Consider the following 15,443-nt stretch of genomic DNA (forward strand, 5'->3'; position numbering starts at 1 on the left):
GTCAGGGAGAGCTGGGTGATTCCTGACAGATTTTTCCATGGGTCTTGACATCGTGCTCTAATTATATTAGTCTCTCTTTTAAAAAGATATTGTACTTCGCAAAGATGTAATATTACTTTGGCTAACACGTGTGAAGTTTTAGCACGGCACGTGGCTACCAGAACCTCATGTGAGTTATTTTTCTTTTGTTTGCTTTTCTCTCTGTGTGTCCCTAAGCTCAGAAGGTTTCATCCAGGTACACTGGGTCCGCGTCCATTCTCCAAACATATTCTAGAACCTATCAGCTCTGGGGCTTTACTTCAGCCATTCTTCTGCTTAGGATTCCTCACCCTCAGGCTCGAAGGTCCATGTCTTCCATGTAATTCACACCCGTGGTGTCATGTCATTCAGGAAGACTAGATGTATGAATGCAATATGAATGTTATATGAAATGTAAAGGTACGAGACAAGTGGAGTAACACGTAGAAGATCTCTGTGACCTTGAATTGGAGATAAAAATTTTCTAAACGTGTGGAGCAAAAGTGTCTGTAAAAAAAAATGATTTGTGTTTCACCAATATTAAGACTATGCAGGAGAACTACTATATAAAGAGAGATGAACTAAATAGTGGCAGACGTAAATGCAATTAGTAGCTGTCTCTGAAGGTGTGGACAGGGCAAGGTTAGGGATACGACTGGCTATCTCCTGCTGTAGATTGCTACAGGCTAGCTCTTGAGTACAGCTCGGTCAACACTGGGCATAACGTTGAGGTAGACTAGTTGGAAATCACTGGGCCCTGATGTCCTTGATGCCGAAGTTGTAGAATCTTTCATTTACTCAGGGTTCTTAACCTTTTAAAGCCTGGAAGCAAGCACTAAACTTAGAACAACACGCTTTCTTGCTTCAGATCTTTACTGGCTAGTTGAGCTAGTTACTTAGCCTCCAGGACCTTCCGTGTTTTTATCTACCAGTAAAGCTAATAATATTTGTGTCAAAATATGTGTTATTATAAGCATTGAATAATATGATGAACCCGATCCGCCCAATCATCTCTCAGTGTATTTTTGCTACTGTTTGGCTAAGTTGTTTGATCTGAAACAGATTAAACATTATACAATTTGATTTTCTGACATTTTTTGCGTGAGAAACCTTTACATGAATGGTAGAGAGAGACTGTCTGGTTTCAGTGCCTGCAGATGAGACTGAGTCTGAACGACATGTGAAGAGTCAGTGAGCAGAGAAAGAACTGGATGTTAAACACAATAAAAGCTCTGTGGTTCTTTGCTCCCTTCCTCTGATTTTTCCATATCATGTTTGCTTTTCCTCCTTGCCAAGTTATGAGGAAGAGATGTTTACTCTTATCTTTTCTTTTGTCTTCCATTTTTCAACATGTATGTCATCAATGGTAACCTCATACCAAGTATGATATCACAAGTCATTGATTTTATTTATCTATCTGCTCCGCACACCAAGGATCTTGATAATCCCCGCAGAAGGACTGTAAGCGGCCATCTTTGGTTCTCCTTGTCCTACCTCATCTCAGATTTTCCAGAAAGAAAACCTGACCCTATTACAGCCTAAAATTTCCCTCCTATTCCTCAGAAATTTGGAAGAACACAGGGCGGCCAGGGTTTCACAAATTGCTTTGACTGTAGCCTTTTTGGGCCTGCAGGGGAAACGGGCCAAGTTGTTTTCCAAAGAGGCAAATATGGAAAGTTCATACCCAAGAGCACCAAGCACATTACTATCGACGGTGGCTTTGGCAGCACTTGGGCTAAGATCTGTCTAGAAATGCCTTTGGGAATATAATTACACAGAGCTTTCAAAGACCTATTAATTCTTGCCACGTCAGTTTGTATTCTGTTCCTCTGAACCAAACTGTCCTCGGGTGTAGACATAAAATAAATGCACGATTCCTGGGACGTAAATACTTGTGTTAGCTTTTGCAGGAATATAAAAATACATGTTGCTTATTTTTTCCTCCGAGCTCTTACTAAGAAGTTAAATCAGCCTTCAATATTCCTGCTTTTCTGGGGGCTGAAGATCCACTTCTTCATCACTTCGTCTTAGTGAATGTTTGAAGTCCGCTTCCCTGGTAAACTGTAGAAGGTTTGAGACATGTTGAAATTTTCCAGATATTTGCAGAGAATTAACCTGAATGTGTTCGAATCATGGGTTTGTAAACTCTCTGCAACGTATTCCAGATTTCGGTGCTAGAGACGAACTGGCAGAGTGAGTGTCCGAGGACGGAATGCTTCCTGATGCATGCCCAAGCTAACCCGACAGCCACTCGATCTCATGGTTAGTGAATTACCCTTGTCACCTTGGTTTGGGAACGGTCCCACAACACATGTGCTAGGCTAATTGTGCGTATGTGTGTGTGAGACAGACAGAGAGAGAGAGAGAGAGAGAGAGAATGTGCTTTTAAGTATTTTGTTTGTTTCTTTTGTTTTTTGAGAGAGAGGGAGTGGGGGCATCGGAGAGGCAGAGAGAGAGGGAGAATCTCAGGCTGACAGCACAGAGCCCAACGCGGGGCTCGAACTCACGACACTGAGATCATGACCTGAGCTGAAATCAAGAGTCAGACACTTAACTGACTGAGCCACCCAGGTGCCCCGATTATATGTACTTTGTATTTATTCTATATAATTTCATTTGAGGGCTATAGCTTCTTTTGCAGCATAGGATAATTAGATTACGATAACAATGTTTTGGCATCCTTTAGTTTCAATTGCGCATTACCTACAAGCAAAATTCCCTTTCTGGGGAATAGGAGTAGAGCTAGATAAAGCATTTTCAAGTGGGCAGTGAATTTCATCGTGTCCCCAACTCTTGTTTAACGGCATCCTTCATATTACTATTAAGAAACAGACCAGCTTATACTTGAATATGTACAATAACAAATTGTTTTCTTTTATTTCAAAACATCTGCCTTCCTAAAATAGTTTTATCTGAGTCAACTACGGTGAGTTTATCTACATTCTGTTACACTAAGAGAAGATTTGAACGTATGATAGTAACTTGTAGTTACGTATAAGACCTTCTATTCCTTTATGGACAGCATGATCCAAAAAGTACACATAATTTGGATTCAATAATACCAAAAAATAAAGTAATCGTTTGAGTACACTTTGTAGACAAACATGCTAAGATAACCAATAGATTATGATGTTAACAGATTTTCAGTAACAGATTGTTGAAATCGGCGTTTACCTGATCATACTTGTCAAATCCATGTTACGTATCTTCTTCTTTATTTCCTTAGTTTTTCTGCTGGTCGAATGTGTGCATGACAATCTGTGGTTCTAACCTAATCGCTCGGAGAAGAAAGACAGTGAGAGAAAAATGTTTTGAACCACACGTGTCTTGGGCTATTTCATATCACCTCGTGTATTCCTCATCAAAATTCTGAATTTTGTAATGATATGTCAGTTGTAAAATGAGTGCGATGATGCTTAAAGAGATTAAAGAATTCACTCAAGGATTGCCCTGGCCAGTTTGAGATTCCAACTCTTTCTATGTTGCTACTGTTTCGGCCACTTATTCAGTGATTGCCCGAAGTCCTTTATTTATCCATTGTGATTTCAGTTTCCCCATAAGAGGGTTCCTTAGTATCGCTATATTGTTTGATGATAGTAATTCTCCTCAACTGATTTTTTCCCCTCTTCGCTTTCACCCCTGCTAACAGCATTGATCATACAGCATGGGCAGGGTTGCGAGCTATTATAGATTAAATTCCAATAATGATCTAGAAAACAAGCAGGCATTTTTTTTTAGTTTATTTATTTATTTAGAGAGCCTGCACAAGTAGAGGAGGGAGAGAGAGAGAGAGGGAGAGAGAGAGAGAAAGAGAGAATCTGAAGCAAGCTCCAGGTTCCCAGCTGTCAGCACAGAGCCTGATGTGGGGCTCAAACTCACAAACCATGAGATCACGACCTGAGCTGAAGTCAGACACTTAACTGACTGAGCCACTCAGGTGCCCCAGAAAACAAGGAGGAATCTTGACGAGGAATTTGCATTTTTGTAAGGCTGAAGGCAAAGAATTTCAAATGTTTTAGAATCAGAGAATTCTAGAATACATATCTATCTTAAATATTCCCTATCTCTTTACTTACAGAAATATTCGAAAGACACATAGGGTATCTGTGAACCCATCATCTTGCATATTTTTTTCTACTCCGATGAGGAATCAAAACAGTCTTTTCACTGCTGCCCTTCATGGCATCTCTCAGCACTCTGCCTTGGAACATAGCCCCAGATTGAGGAAGAAACAGGATTTCTGCTTTTTAACATTCATAGTGTATTACTTTTCAAACCTGAGAAATTACTTAGATTCTCTCGATATGTTTCTTCTATCTAGAATCAGAGTTTTGAATCAGTCAAGTGATTTCCACATGTATATTGCTCACAGTCTCCTGAAATAATGGTTGCCTGTAAATCAATTTGTTTTATATCAAGAAGTGTATCTGAAAATTAACATTCTTTCTACCCAGTATCAGAGGCAACAGGAAGAAGGTGGGCCAATGCCCCTCACACTCCTAAAACTTTTCAGTACTCCTTAGTGACTGCTAACTTCCGGACACTGTAACAATAATTATTTTACTTTGTTATATCAATGGGGATGGAGAATCCTTGTTAGTGATTCTGAAAGCAAAGTAAGAACAAACCGAAAATTTATACTTTTAGGAATGCAGAATTTTGACTAGTAATTTAAAATAGAATGGATGTCTTACAGTACAGGCCATTTTAAAAATGCCGTAACTGTCAACCGTTGGCCATCTGAAATCTTCTCAAAGACTATGAATAACATAGACATTAAATTTGTGAGTCCCTAGAGATGATAGTTTCTTTTTTAATGTTTATTTATTTTTGAGAGAGTGACAGAGCATGAGCAGAGGAGGGGCAGAGAAAGAGGGAGACACAAAATCTGAAGCAGGCTCCAGGCTCTGAGCTGTCAGCACAGAGCCTGATGTGGGGCTCGAACTCACTAACTGTGAGATCATGACCCCAGCCGAAGTCAGAACCTTAACCGACTGAACCACCCAGGCACCCCCAGAGATGATGGTTTCTAAGTAATACTACAACAAAAGTATTTTCTGTGTTTTTTTTTTTTTTTAATTTTAAATAGGCATCTGGGGGCCAGAAAGAACTGTCACTCTAGATCCAGACTAAGGTGGAAGGTGTGCTAGCTTTTGTAAACCCACTAGAAGCACATATTTCCTCAACAGTGGGTAAAATAGCTCTTGGAAAAGCTTTCTCTCTATTCTACACTCATTTTGCACTAACTAAAGAATGTTTAAGATATACGTTAGATGCAAAGATGCAAATTCCTGAATTTTTCATTCATATATTATTGTAACAAATACCACTGAGGGCTAATTCACCACAAAGTTTGTCTGCAAGTTGCTTTCTGTATTACCTCCTTTTATTGACATTTGATCTTCAGATTATAATTAAAACATGAAATTTTTCATGTAAGCCATGGAATATTCATAATTCAAATATACTGGGGCAATTGAACATGCTTATCTTTTCTTTAATATTTGCTATCTCAAACTTCAATCTCTCTCTATATATATACTTATACATGTCTATATACATATCACTATATATATATATATATATATATATATATATATATATATATGGGAGGAGCAGAGACAGAGGGACATGTAGAATCTGAAGCAGGCTCCAGGCTCCGAGCTGTCAGCACAGCCCGATGCAGGGTTCAAACTCACGAAATGTGAGATTATGACCTGAACCGAAGCCAGACACATAACTGACTGAGCCACCCAGGTGCCCCAAGAGAGACAGAATCTTAAGCATGCTCCACACTCAGCGTAGAGCCCGCTGTGGGGCTTGATCCCATGACCCTGGGATCATGACCTTAGTTGAAATCAAGGGTTGGGTGCTCAACCCACTGAGCCATGCGGATGATATGACAGTATATATTTTTGAAATTGTATTTAACTCATAAAATATAAAAATGATAAATGAATAGATTTCCTGAGTATTTTTCACAATTCCAGTCATTAATTTACATCTTCCTTTTGCTGTATAGTTTTCAAACACTCTTTGTTTTTTAACGTAAGAGCAATTCCATTTGTTTAACATGACCCATTGACAATGTTTGGCCAAAAAACAATGTATAGTATGCTTTACACAAATTAAACTCCAGGAGTTAAAACTGGATGTTTAAACAAATGTGAATCTCTTTGGGATTCATTTCCAGGAAATTAAGGAAATGTACTCAGATAATTTTTAAAGAAGGAAAGTTGATTTTATCCGTAAGTTACGAGAATTGAGAAATATAGGATACTTTTTTTTCTGTTTTAGGTCAATGAGACCAAATAATATAATTAGCAGAGTTCTTTATCTAAATATATAATTAATGGTATTAATGCTTTATTTTCCAAAACCATTTTAATATTTTAGACAACTGCTAGTAATATTGAGTAAAGTATATAATTATTCTCATTATTGTCATTACAAAATTATTTCATGACACATTTATAAAAGACAGCATTAAAACGTTAGCCTCATTCAAGAAACCAATTGTTATCAACTCCATTTATGTCAGCATGTATTTTAATAAATTTTGTATTATTGTGTTCATACAGTTAATTCTCACCTCCAATTATGTTCTCGTTCTTTCAGAAACAGAAGTCCTTGTGAAAGCATACACCAAACTCAAATATATGAAAAGCCAGAGAAACATCTCCGAATTCATTCTTCTGGGACTTTCCTACGACCAGAACATACAAGTATTTTGCTTTGTCCTCTTCTTAGTCTGTTACGTCGCCTTGTTGGCAGGAAACCTGCTGATCCTCGTCTCCATTCGATGCAGTCCTCTTTTTCACCAACCCATGTACTATTTCCTCAGCCACTTATCCTTAATAGACATCTGCTATACCTCTACTGTTACACCCAAGTTAATTGCTGATCTGCTGGTGGAAAGAAAAACCATTTCCTATAGTAACTGCATGTTACAGGTGTTTACAATGCACTTCTTTGGAGGCACCGAGATCTTCGTTCTTACCGCCATGGCCTTTGATCGCTATGCTGCCATCTGCAAACCTCTCCACTACGTGATTGTCATGAACAGGACAAGATGCAATCTGCTAGTCGTAGCTGCCTGGGCTGGTGGGGCCGTCCATGCCTTCCCTCTCTTTTCTACCGCGATTGGTTTGCCCTTCTGTGGTCCTAATGAAATTGATCACTACTTTTGTGATATTTTTCCTTTGCTAAAAGTTGCCTGCACCGACACCTACGTCACTGGTATCCTTGTGATTGCCTTTTCAGGTCTGGTCGCCTTAGTTACCTTTATTGTCTTATTTGTTTCTTATGGTATTATCTTATTCACTTTAAGAAATCTCTCAGCTGAGGGAAGACGCAAAGCCCTCTCCACCTGTTGGTCTCATATCACTGTGGTCGTCTTATTTTTTGGACCAGTAATCTTTATCTACCTTAGGCCACCTACTACTTTTCCTGAGGACAAAATATTTGCTCTATTTTACACGATCATTGCTCCTATGTTCAATCCCTTAATCTACACTCTGAGAAACTCAGAGATGAAAAACATGATGAGGAAAGTTTGGTGTCACACATTATTTTCAAAGGAAACACACAATTAATGTGAAGAAGCTTATTGGCTACGCAACTTTGAGACACAAAAGGGGGAGGTGTGAATGAAAAAGGTGAGGACTATCTCATAGATTTTGTAAACCATCACTCTTGTGAATGGAATGAATGAAAGCAATGGGACTAAAGTTTAAAGTAATCACTAAGCAACTATTAATTCTTGCATGCCAAAATTAATTGGCAACTAAGTTAGTTTTATGGTGTATATGTAGGGTAACCTACATGAAAAAAACAATTGGGTCAAAGCAAATAAACCAGTGGTATATTGATTAGTGAATTATAATGGAAAATATTTTAATGATAATTTTATTAAAATTTCAGACGTAGAAGCCAGACCACACAATGACAGACATTCTTGGGTAGCTCAGAAGTTGAAATCCAAAAAAAAAGGTTATAATCTAAAATTAAATGAATTAACTTAAATTTCATGTACAACATGCTTATATACAGCCTCTAGTTCATGTAGAAATCAGTTGTGCAAACAAATAAATATTTAGAGTAGAATCTGCTTTTAAGTGGTTCCTGGGGGTCAGCTCTCCTCATGTCCCATTGAAATCAATAATAATGAGTAGTGACGACAGAATGAAAGTCTAGAATTCAGAATGCTGAAACACACGTACTGGTATTCCACCTACTGGGCAGAGTTTAAGAACATTTCCCATTAACTTCAGAAACTATATCTATTAAACTTTAAGTGTTGACTCACTGCTATTTGCCTACAATTGGTAAGTACATGGTTGGTCACTGGATCCACAACTTAAGACTTTTCCTACTGAAATGACAGAGAGAGAGAGAATAGCAAAAGATAAATAAGATGTGATCTAACCACAAAGTAAATGAAGAAACAAAATGCATTTTGGGTGCACACAGGTACTCATTGCAGGTTTATTCATAATCACCAGACGTTGGGAGCAACAACGATATCCTTCAGTAGGTGAATAAATCAACTATTGGAAATAGGGAGAATGGAATATAATTCAGCACTAAAAACTGAGCTATTAAGATAAGAAGATATACACAGGAAACATAAATGCATATTTCAAAGTGAAAGAAGCCAATGTAACGTGGCTATCTTTTATATGATTTCAACTACAGGTCTTCCTTGACTTACAACGGGGTAATGTCCCAATAAACCCATCATCTGTTGAAAAAATTTTAAGTAAAAAATGCATATAATACACCCAACCTACCAAACTTCATAGCTTAGCCTAGCCTACCTTAACTGTGGTCAGAACACTTACATTAGCCTACAGTGGGGGCAAAGTCATCAAATACAAGGCTTATTTATAATAAAGTATTGAATGTCTCATGTAACTTGTTGAATACTGTACTGAAAGCGGAAACCAGAATGATTGTACGGGCACAGAACGGTTACAGGTGCGTTTATGGTTGACCATCGCGATCGATTGGTTGACTGGGAGATGCAGTTCTCTGCCCCTGCCCAGCATCATGAGAAGATATCATAATTCACGTCACTGGCCCAGGAAAAGATTCAAATTCAAAGTTCAAAGTACAGTTTCTACTGCATGTGTATCACTTTCGCACCATGGGAAAGTTAGAAAAGTATAAGTCCAACCATTGTAAGTGGGGACCACCTATACATGACATTCTGGGAAAGGCAAAACTATGGAAACGGCAAAGAGATCAGTCAGTGGATGCCAAGGATTAGGGAAGGGAGAGGGGTAAATAGGTGGGCCACAAAGGATCTTTAGGGTAGTGAAACTGTTCTGTATGTTACCTCATTTGGATATTGTCATTATACGTGTCAAAAGCCACAGAATGTAAAACATCAAGGACGAACTCTAATGTAAACTGAATTTGGGGGGGGCGGATAATGACGTGTCGATGTAAGTTCATTTACTTATAACAAATGTAACGCTTTGCAGGGAGAGATTCTCCCAGTAAGGGGGAGAATAGCGGCATTTTATTAATTAAAAATACCTTGTGGCACAATAGCTAAACGAAGTCATCTTGTCACTAAATGAAGAAGAGTCTTCTGAAAAAGATTTTCTACTGGGACCAGATAAAGCTTTTCAACTTTAGTGTAAAGTGTTTTCCTCATGTGCAACAGTTTTAAACTTAAGATTGCCTAAGAAACACAGCAATTATAACAGAGAAGGGACTGGATGGTGGAATTTTCGGGAAAAGGAAGATAGTTACCGTACTGAAAGAGTTTTAGGTTAGGCAAGTGCGATGCGGGAGGTACAATCGTTTTGGGAGAACTGTGCAAAGAAACATAAAGAGCAGGCAAAAGTGATGAGGGAGATAAAATTAGAGCTTTTATAGCAAAGAGAAATTGGGTGAATTGCTATCACAGTGACTACTAAGGGAAGAAAGAAAATATTGCAAGATTTGATGTTATCTCTTTTTTTTTCTTTTTTTTTTTTTTTAAATTTTTTTTTCAACGTTTTTTATTTATTTTGGGGACAGAGAGAGACAGAGCATGAACGGGGGAGGGGCAGAGAGAGAGGGAGACACAGAATTGGAAACAGGCTCCAGGCTCCAAGCCATCAGCCCAGAGCCTGACGCGGGGCTCGAACTCACGGACCGCGAGATCGTGACCTGGCTGAAGTCGGACGCTTAACCGACTGCGCCACCCAGGCGCCCCAAGATTTGATGTTATCTCTTAAAAAAACATCACAAAAACATTTGTCAGTCGAAAGGTTGAAAGGGTATGTGCTTAAAATGACCAATTTCAAGGACACCTGGGTGGCTAGGTCACTTAAGGATCAGACCCTTGATTTCAGCACAGGCCATGAGCTCAGCCATGATCTCATGGTCCTGAGATTGAGCCCTGCATTGGGCTCTGTGCTGGGTCTGGAGACTGCTTAAGATTCTCTCCCTCTCCCTCTCCCAACAAAACAAAGCAAAACCAATTTCATTACTAGAAGAAAAATAATTTTCATGTTTAGAGTAGGTAGATCATTCAAATGAGCAGTATCATGTAATGAGCAATCAGATTGAGTCACATGTTACCAGTAGACCACACCACAAGTCTTCTTTGTACTTCTGTGAAATCCTCACCTTCTGAAAGTAATCACTATCTTCACCTATAAAGTCGATTAAAATTACCAATTTTTTATTCTGTAGAGAAAGAGCAGTGCATACTGTGCTCCTAAGGGTCTCTTTTCTCATTATCAAGTTTGTGCGATTCAGTCTTCATGCTTTATCTACATTCTGGTCGTTTTCATTCCTTTATAGTTGCTCACTGCATGGACATGTGACAGCTGATCCATTCTCTTGTTGCTAGACATTGAGGCCATTTGTAATTTACGGATAGTATGAGTTGAGCTGCTTTGAACATTTTGAAACATGTTTTGGTGACTCTCTATCATCTGCTGATATGTACTTTTTACAAAAGATGCACCTAACCCCTAGGCCATGAAAAGATTGAAAATAAAGGCATGAAAATGTTAGAACAGTCAAAATGCTGTTGGCATTTGAAGAAATTATATATATGATATATATCATATTATACAAATATACACGTATATATATAAAACCAAACAGACTTTCAGATAAGAGCCATTCTCAATTCTTAAAATTCTTAAACATTGATAGAATTTGCAACATTGAAGCATTTACAAATCTGAATGTGTGTGCATACGGAAAGATATAGAGGATTTGATCCAAACCAATAAGCAGCCAACTCTGGATATATATAAAAATGCTACACTCATTAGCTTGTGACTGAATATAAGTTAAACAAAAGAACTCACCTAATTTGATGCCACAGATTTATTCTCCACAAGTGTCAAATTCTCTGCACCACCAGAGCAACTTATCTGATGATAATTCACTTAAAGTAGGAAACAAAAAATAAAGGCAACTTTCAATCTCAAACAAATGGTAATTTAAAAACTGTTTACAATAAAAAGTGAAAATAAATCATAAGAGAAATTAGAGAATAACTAAAAATAAAAGTATAAAAATAGGATTTATCAAAAAAAGTATACCAATGCTTAGAGGTAAATTTCTAGCACAAAACCATACATTATGGCATCCATAGATGATTTGTTTCCACTTTACTGTAACTACACTTGATCTTAGCCAAAGTACTGGGTGTTGTATGTAAGTGTTGGATCACTAAACTCTACACCTGTAACTAATACTACACTGCATGTTAACTGGGATTGAAATAAAAACTTGAAAATAAACCTAATTGTATCTTAATCCCCAAAGTGTTCCCTATAAATATTTAAAATAATTATCTACAGTTGTTTTAATGTTTATTTATTTTGGGAGAGAGAGAAAGAGCGAGCAAGCTGGGGAGTGGCAGAGAGAGGGAGACAGGATCCAAAGCAGGCTCTGAACTGTCAACTCACAGCTCCGTGTGGGACTTGAACCTACAAACCCTGAGGTCATTACCTGAGCCAAAGTTGGATGCTTAACCAACTGAGCCACCAAGGTGCCTCACCTAAAATCTTTTAGAACAAACAACATATTGAACTGCGAAATACTAAAAGTTATTCCTTTGAAATCAGGAAGAAGTGACACTCAGTATCACCAGTTTAAACTTAACACATTTTTTTAAAGTTTATTTATTTTCAGAGAGAGAGAGTGGGGGGAGGGGAATTGAGAGAGAGAGAGAGAGAGAGAGAGAGAGAGAGAAAGAATCCCAAGCAGGCTCTGCACCATCAGTGCAAAGCCTAATGTGGGGCTCAAACTCACAAACCCTGAGATCCAGACCTGCGCCAAAGCCAGACACTTAACTACTGAGCCACCCAAATGCCCCTTAGTATCAACAATTGAAATTGACATTATTCAATATTATACTGAAGGTCCTAGGCAAGCAATAAGTCAAACAAAGAAACAAACAAAAGAATGGAAATAAGAATTGTATCAAAACTGAGTGGGATACTCTTTGTGTAGACCTACAGAAATTATGAGCCATAAGAGAATATTTTGAACAAGTCTATGCTAAATTTAAAAAGACAGACAATGCCAAGTGTTGGTGAGGTTGTGGAGAAACAGGGAGCTCTTAGACATTGCTCATGAAAAATGTAACATAGCGCCGCCACTTTTAAAATGCTAATATACACTTAACATAAAACCCAGCAATTCAACTCCTAAGTATCAGTCCAAGAGAAACGATAATATATCTCCATACTAAGACTTGTACATGAATGTTCACAGTGGCATCATTCATCGTAGCCATTGACTGTACACAATTCAAATGTCCACCAACTGGTGAATAAGTCTACAAAATATGGCGGAGCCATGCAGTGAATACTATTCGGTAATGAAGAGGAATTACCATAATACAACGTGATAAACCTCTAAAACATTATGGTAAATGAAGAAGGTAACAAAATTACACACTACGTCGTTTTTTTAAGGAAGTCCATTTCTCTCGGGGTTGTGTTATATGGTTTCAATATTTCACATACGAATCGAGGGAAAAACTGGTGTATCTTTGAGGTTCTCTAGTCTCTGACCAAAGCTCTGCTGATTCCTATATGTCTCAGCAGTAGCTGTAAATGTGTATAAAAACGTAACCTTGGGGTGCTTGGGTGGTTCAGTCAGTTAAGCATCTGACTCTTGACTTCAGCTCAGGTCATGATCTTGCTATAGGTGAGATGGAACCCCAGGTTCCACTCAACTCACCTGCTTGGGACTCACTGTCTCCTTTCTCTTTTCTCCTCCAATGTTAGTGCTCTGTCTCTCTCTTTCTCTCTCTCTCAAAAATAAATAAAGTTAAAAAATAAAAAAAAAAACCCACACACTTGGATCCTCAGTTCCATCCTGTACCCAGAAACGAAAATTCTCAGGGTAAATGTGGTTGTCGCTGTTCACCTCAGCTCTGTGTTTACCGCCCCCCCCCCCCATTATTCATCTCATTCCTTCTAGTCCTTCTTCCCTTAGTAGCTCTCCAGTCTCTTTGGAGATGATTCTCTGTTTCCATCTTTTCCACCTTTTCATGTAGGAATGTGTGTCTGCTGTCAGTCACTCCATCCCACCCAGCAATCTGACATTCATATTTGAATCTGAACTGTGAAGGGTCTACCTGTAAAATGTGAGTCTGTAGAGTTGCAGAATGAGGGAAACAGCATTCTAACAGACAAATATGATCCCACTGCTCCCTCCTCAGAAAATGTGGGTAATATCCCATTGCCCCTGGGTTAAACTCTTTCTTTGTATAAGAGCAGTGTTGTAAGTAGACTTCAACATAAGTTGACCAAAACACACTAATTTGATCTGAGAATTCACAATGACGGATGGGGCTGGGGTTTATGTCAAGTCAAACATGGCATAGATTCTGACCCTGTCATATTTTAACTGTGAGGCTTCGTCCAATTAGTTTCAACTTCCTGAGCTTTCTTTTATTAATTCATCTGCACATTTTGGATAAGTGGGTGACTCACGTATGTTTTCCCACCATACACCTATTAGATTGGCCCAAATGTGGGACACTGCCACCAATGCAGCTGATGGGGATGTGGAGCAATGGGAACTCTCATTCATGGCTGGTGCGAAGGCAAATTGGTGCAGCCATTTGGGAAGACAGTTTGTCAGTTTCTTCCCAAACCATCATATTCTTACTGCACAGTCCAGCAATCTCACTCCTTGGTATTTACCCAAAGGAGTTGAAAACTTATGTCCACATAAAAAACTTGCACACAGATCTTTATTCATAAAGCTTTATTCATAGCTGTCAAAATAATTGGAGGCAGCCAAGATGTCCTTCAGTAGGTTACAAGAGATAAACTGTGTGACATCAGACAATGGAGTATTATTCAGTGCAAAAAGAAATGAGCTATCAGGCCATGAAAAGATGTGGAAGAACATCGCAATGTCTTCCCCGTGTGCAGGCGTTCAACTTTAACACACAAGATTCTTCTTGGTCTTCTCTGTCGCTAATTTGCCAGTTTCACATCTTACTAATTAGACTTTTACAAGCGCAGTGTCCAGCTTATAACCTGACACACAGGAGGGGCTCCGTAATTCATTATTGAATAAATAGATGAATTAATAGCCACAACCATATGAAATGATAAGGTTTTCTGCTTATTCTTTTTCACCCAGTGGCCTTTGTTATGGACCCTCTTCTAGAATACTCTCATCCCAACACATGCCTCTTCACACTGATGATTTCCTTTCATGCTTTGTATCCCATTTTAGTTGTGTTTTCATCTAGGAAGTCTCTTGAACCCCCAAGTCTTTGTCATGTGTCCCCCAAACATGCTTTCATAGCACCCTGTGCTGCCACTCTCTTACCATTTATAACATGGTGTTGTCATTTTCTGCGCCCCTCTGGGTGTCTGTCAGTGGATCCTAAGCCCTGTGAAGGCAATATCTGGGTTCCTCTCTATTCACCACTGAAGTTCCAGCAACTATCAATGTGTCTGATGTACCTTTGGGCTCAAGAAATTACTGTTGACTCATGAGTGAGGGATGGAAGGAACAAATGGAATATATTTATCCTCAAGTTGTTTTGTGTGTAAATGGAGCCACATATTTTTAAAAACACCTTTTCATAATGAGATGTTACCAAGAAGTAAACTAATTATCAGAGAAGAAAAACATAAACAGCCCACAATCGTAAGATGATGAAATCTTGCTGAGAGCAGGGAGAATATCAAGGTAAGCTATTTTCTCCTTCACTGAGAATCAGAGTTTCAAATTCTTTCTCATTACACAGGCCAAGCAGGAGTTAAAAGAAATTGTGGTTTCTGTAAGAGATCTAGCTAGGATTTATCAGATAAAAGTCTTTATCAGATAAAAGTAGGAAAAAGTCCCTTGTCTCCAGTACTATTTATGGTTCAACATTTTATTGACTTCATTCATCTTCTTTTATACCATTATTCATTCATTCCATATCT

General features: G+C 38.5%; 1 protein-coding gene across 1 annotated transcript; it reads left to right on the forward strand.

The window, feature by feature from the left end:
* Positions 1 to 6,677: 6,677 nt before the first annotated feature.
* Positions 6,678 to 7,613, forward strand: LOC123602642 (olfactory receptor 4P4-like). The gene has a single exon (XM_045487103.1). It carries the CDS (start codon positions 6,678 to 6,680, stop codon positions 7,611 to 7,613), a length of 936 nt encoding a protein of 311 aa, XP_045343059.1.
* Positions 7,614 to 15,443: the final 7,830 nt, after the last annotated feature.

This window comes from Leopardus geoffroyi, chromosome D1 (genome assembly GCF_018350155.1).
Source record: "Leopardus geoffroyi isolate Oge1 chromosome D1, O.geoffroyi_Oge1_pat1.0, whole genome shotgun sequence".
In the NCBI taxonomy this organism is placed as follows: Eukaryota; Metazoa; Chordata; class Mammalia; order Carnivora; family Felidae; genus Leopardus; species Leopardus geoffroyi.

What these genes read in the sequence shown, in the direction of transcription:
- LOC123602642 (XM_045487103.1), top strand. Translation starts at nt 6,678, where the DNA reads ATGAAAAGCCAGAGAAACATCTCCGAATTCATTCTTCTGGGACTTTCC.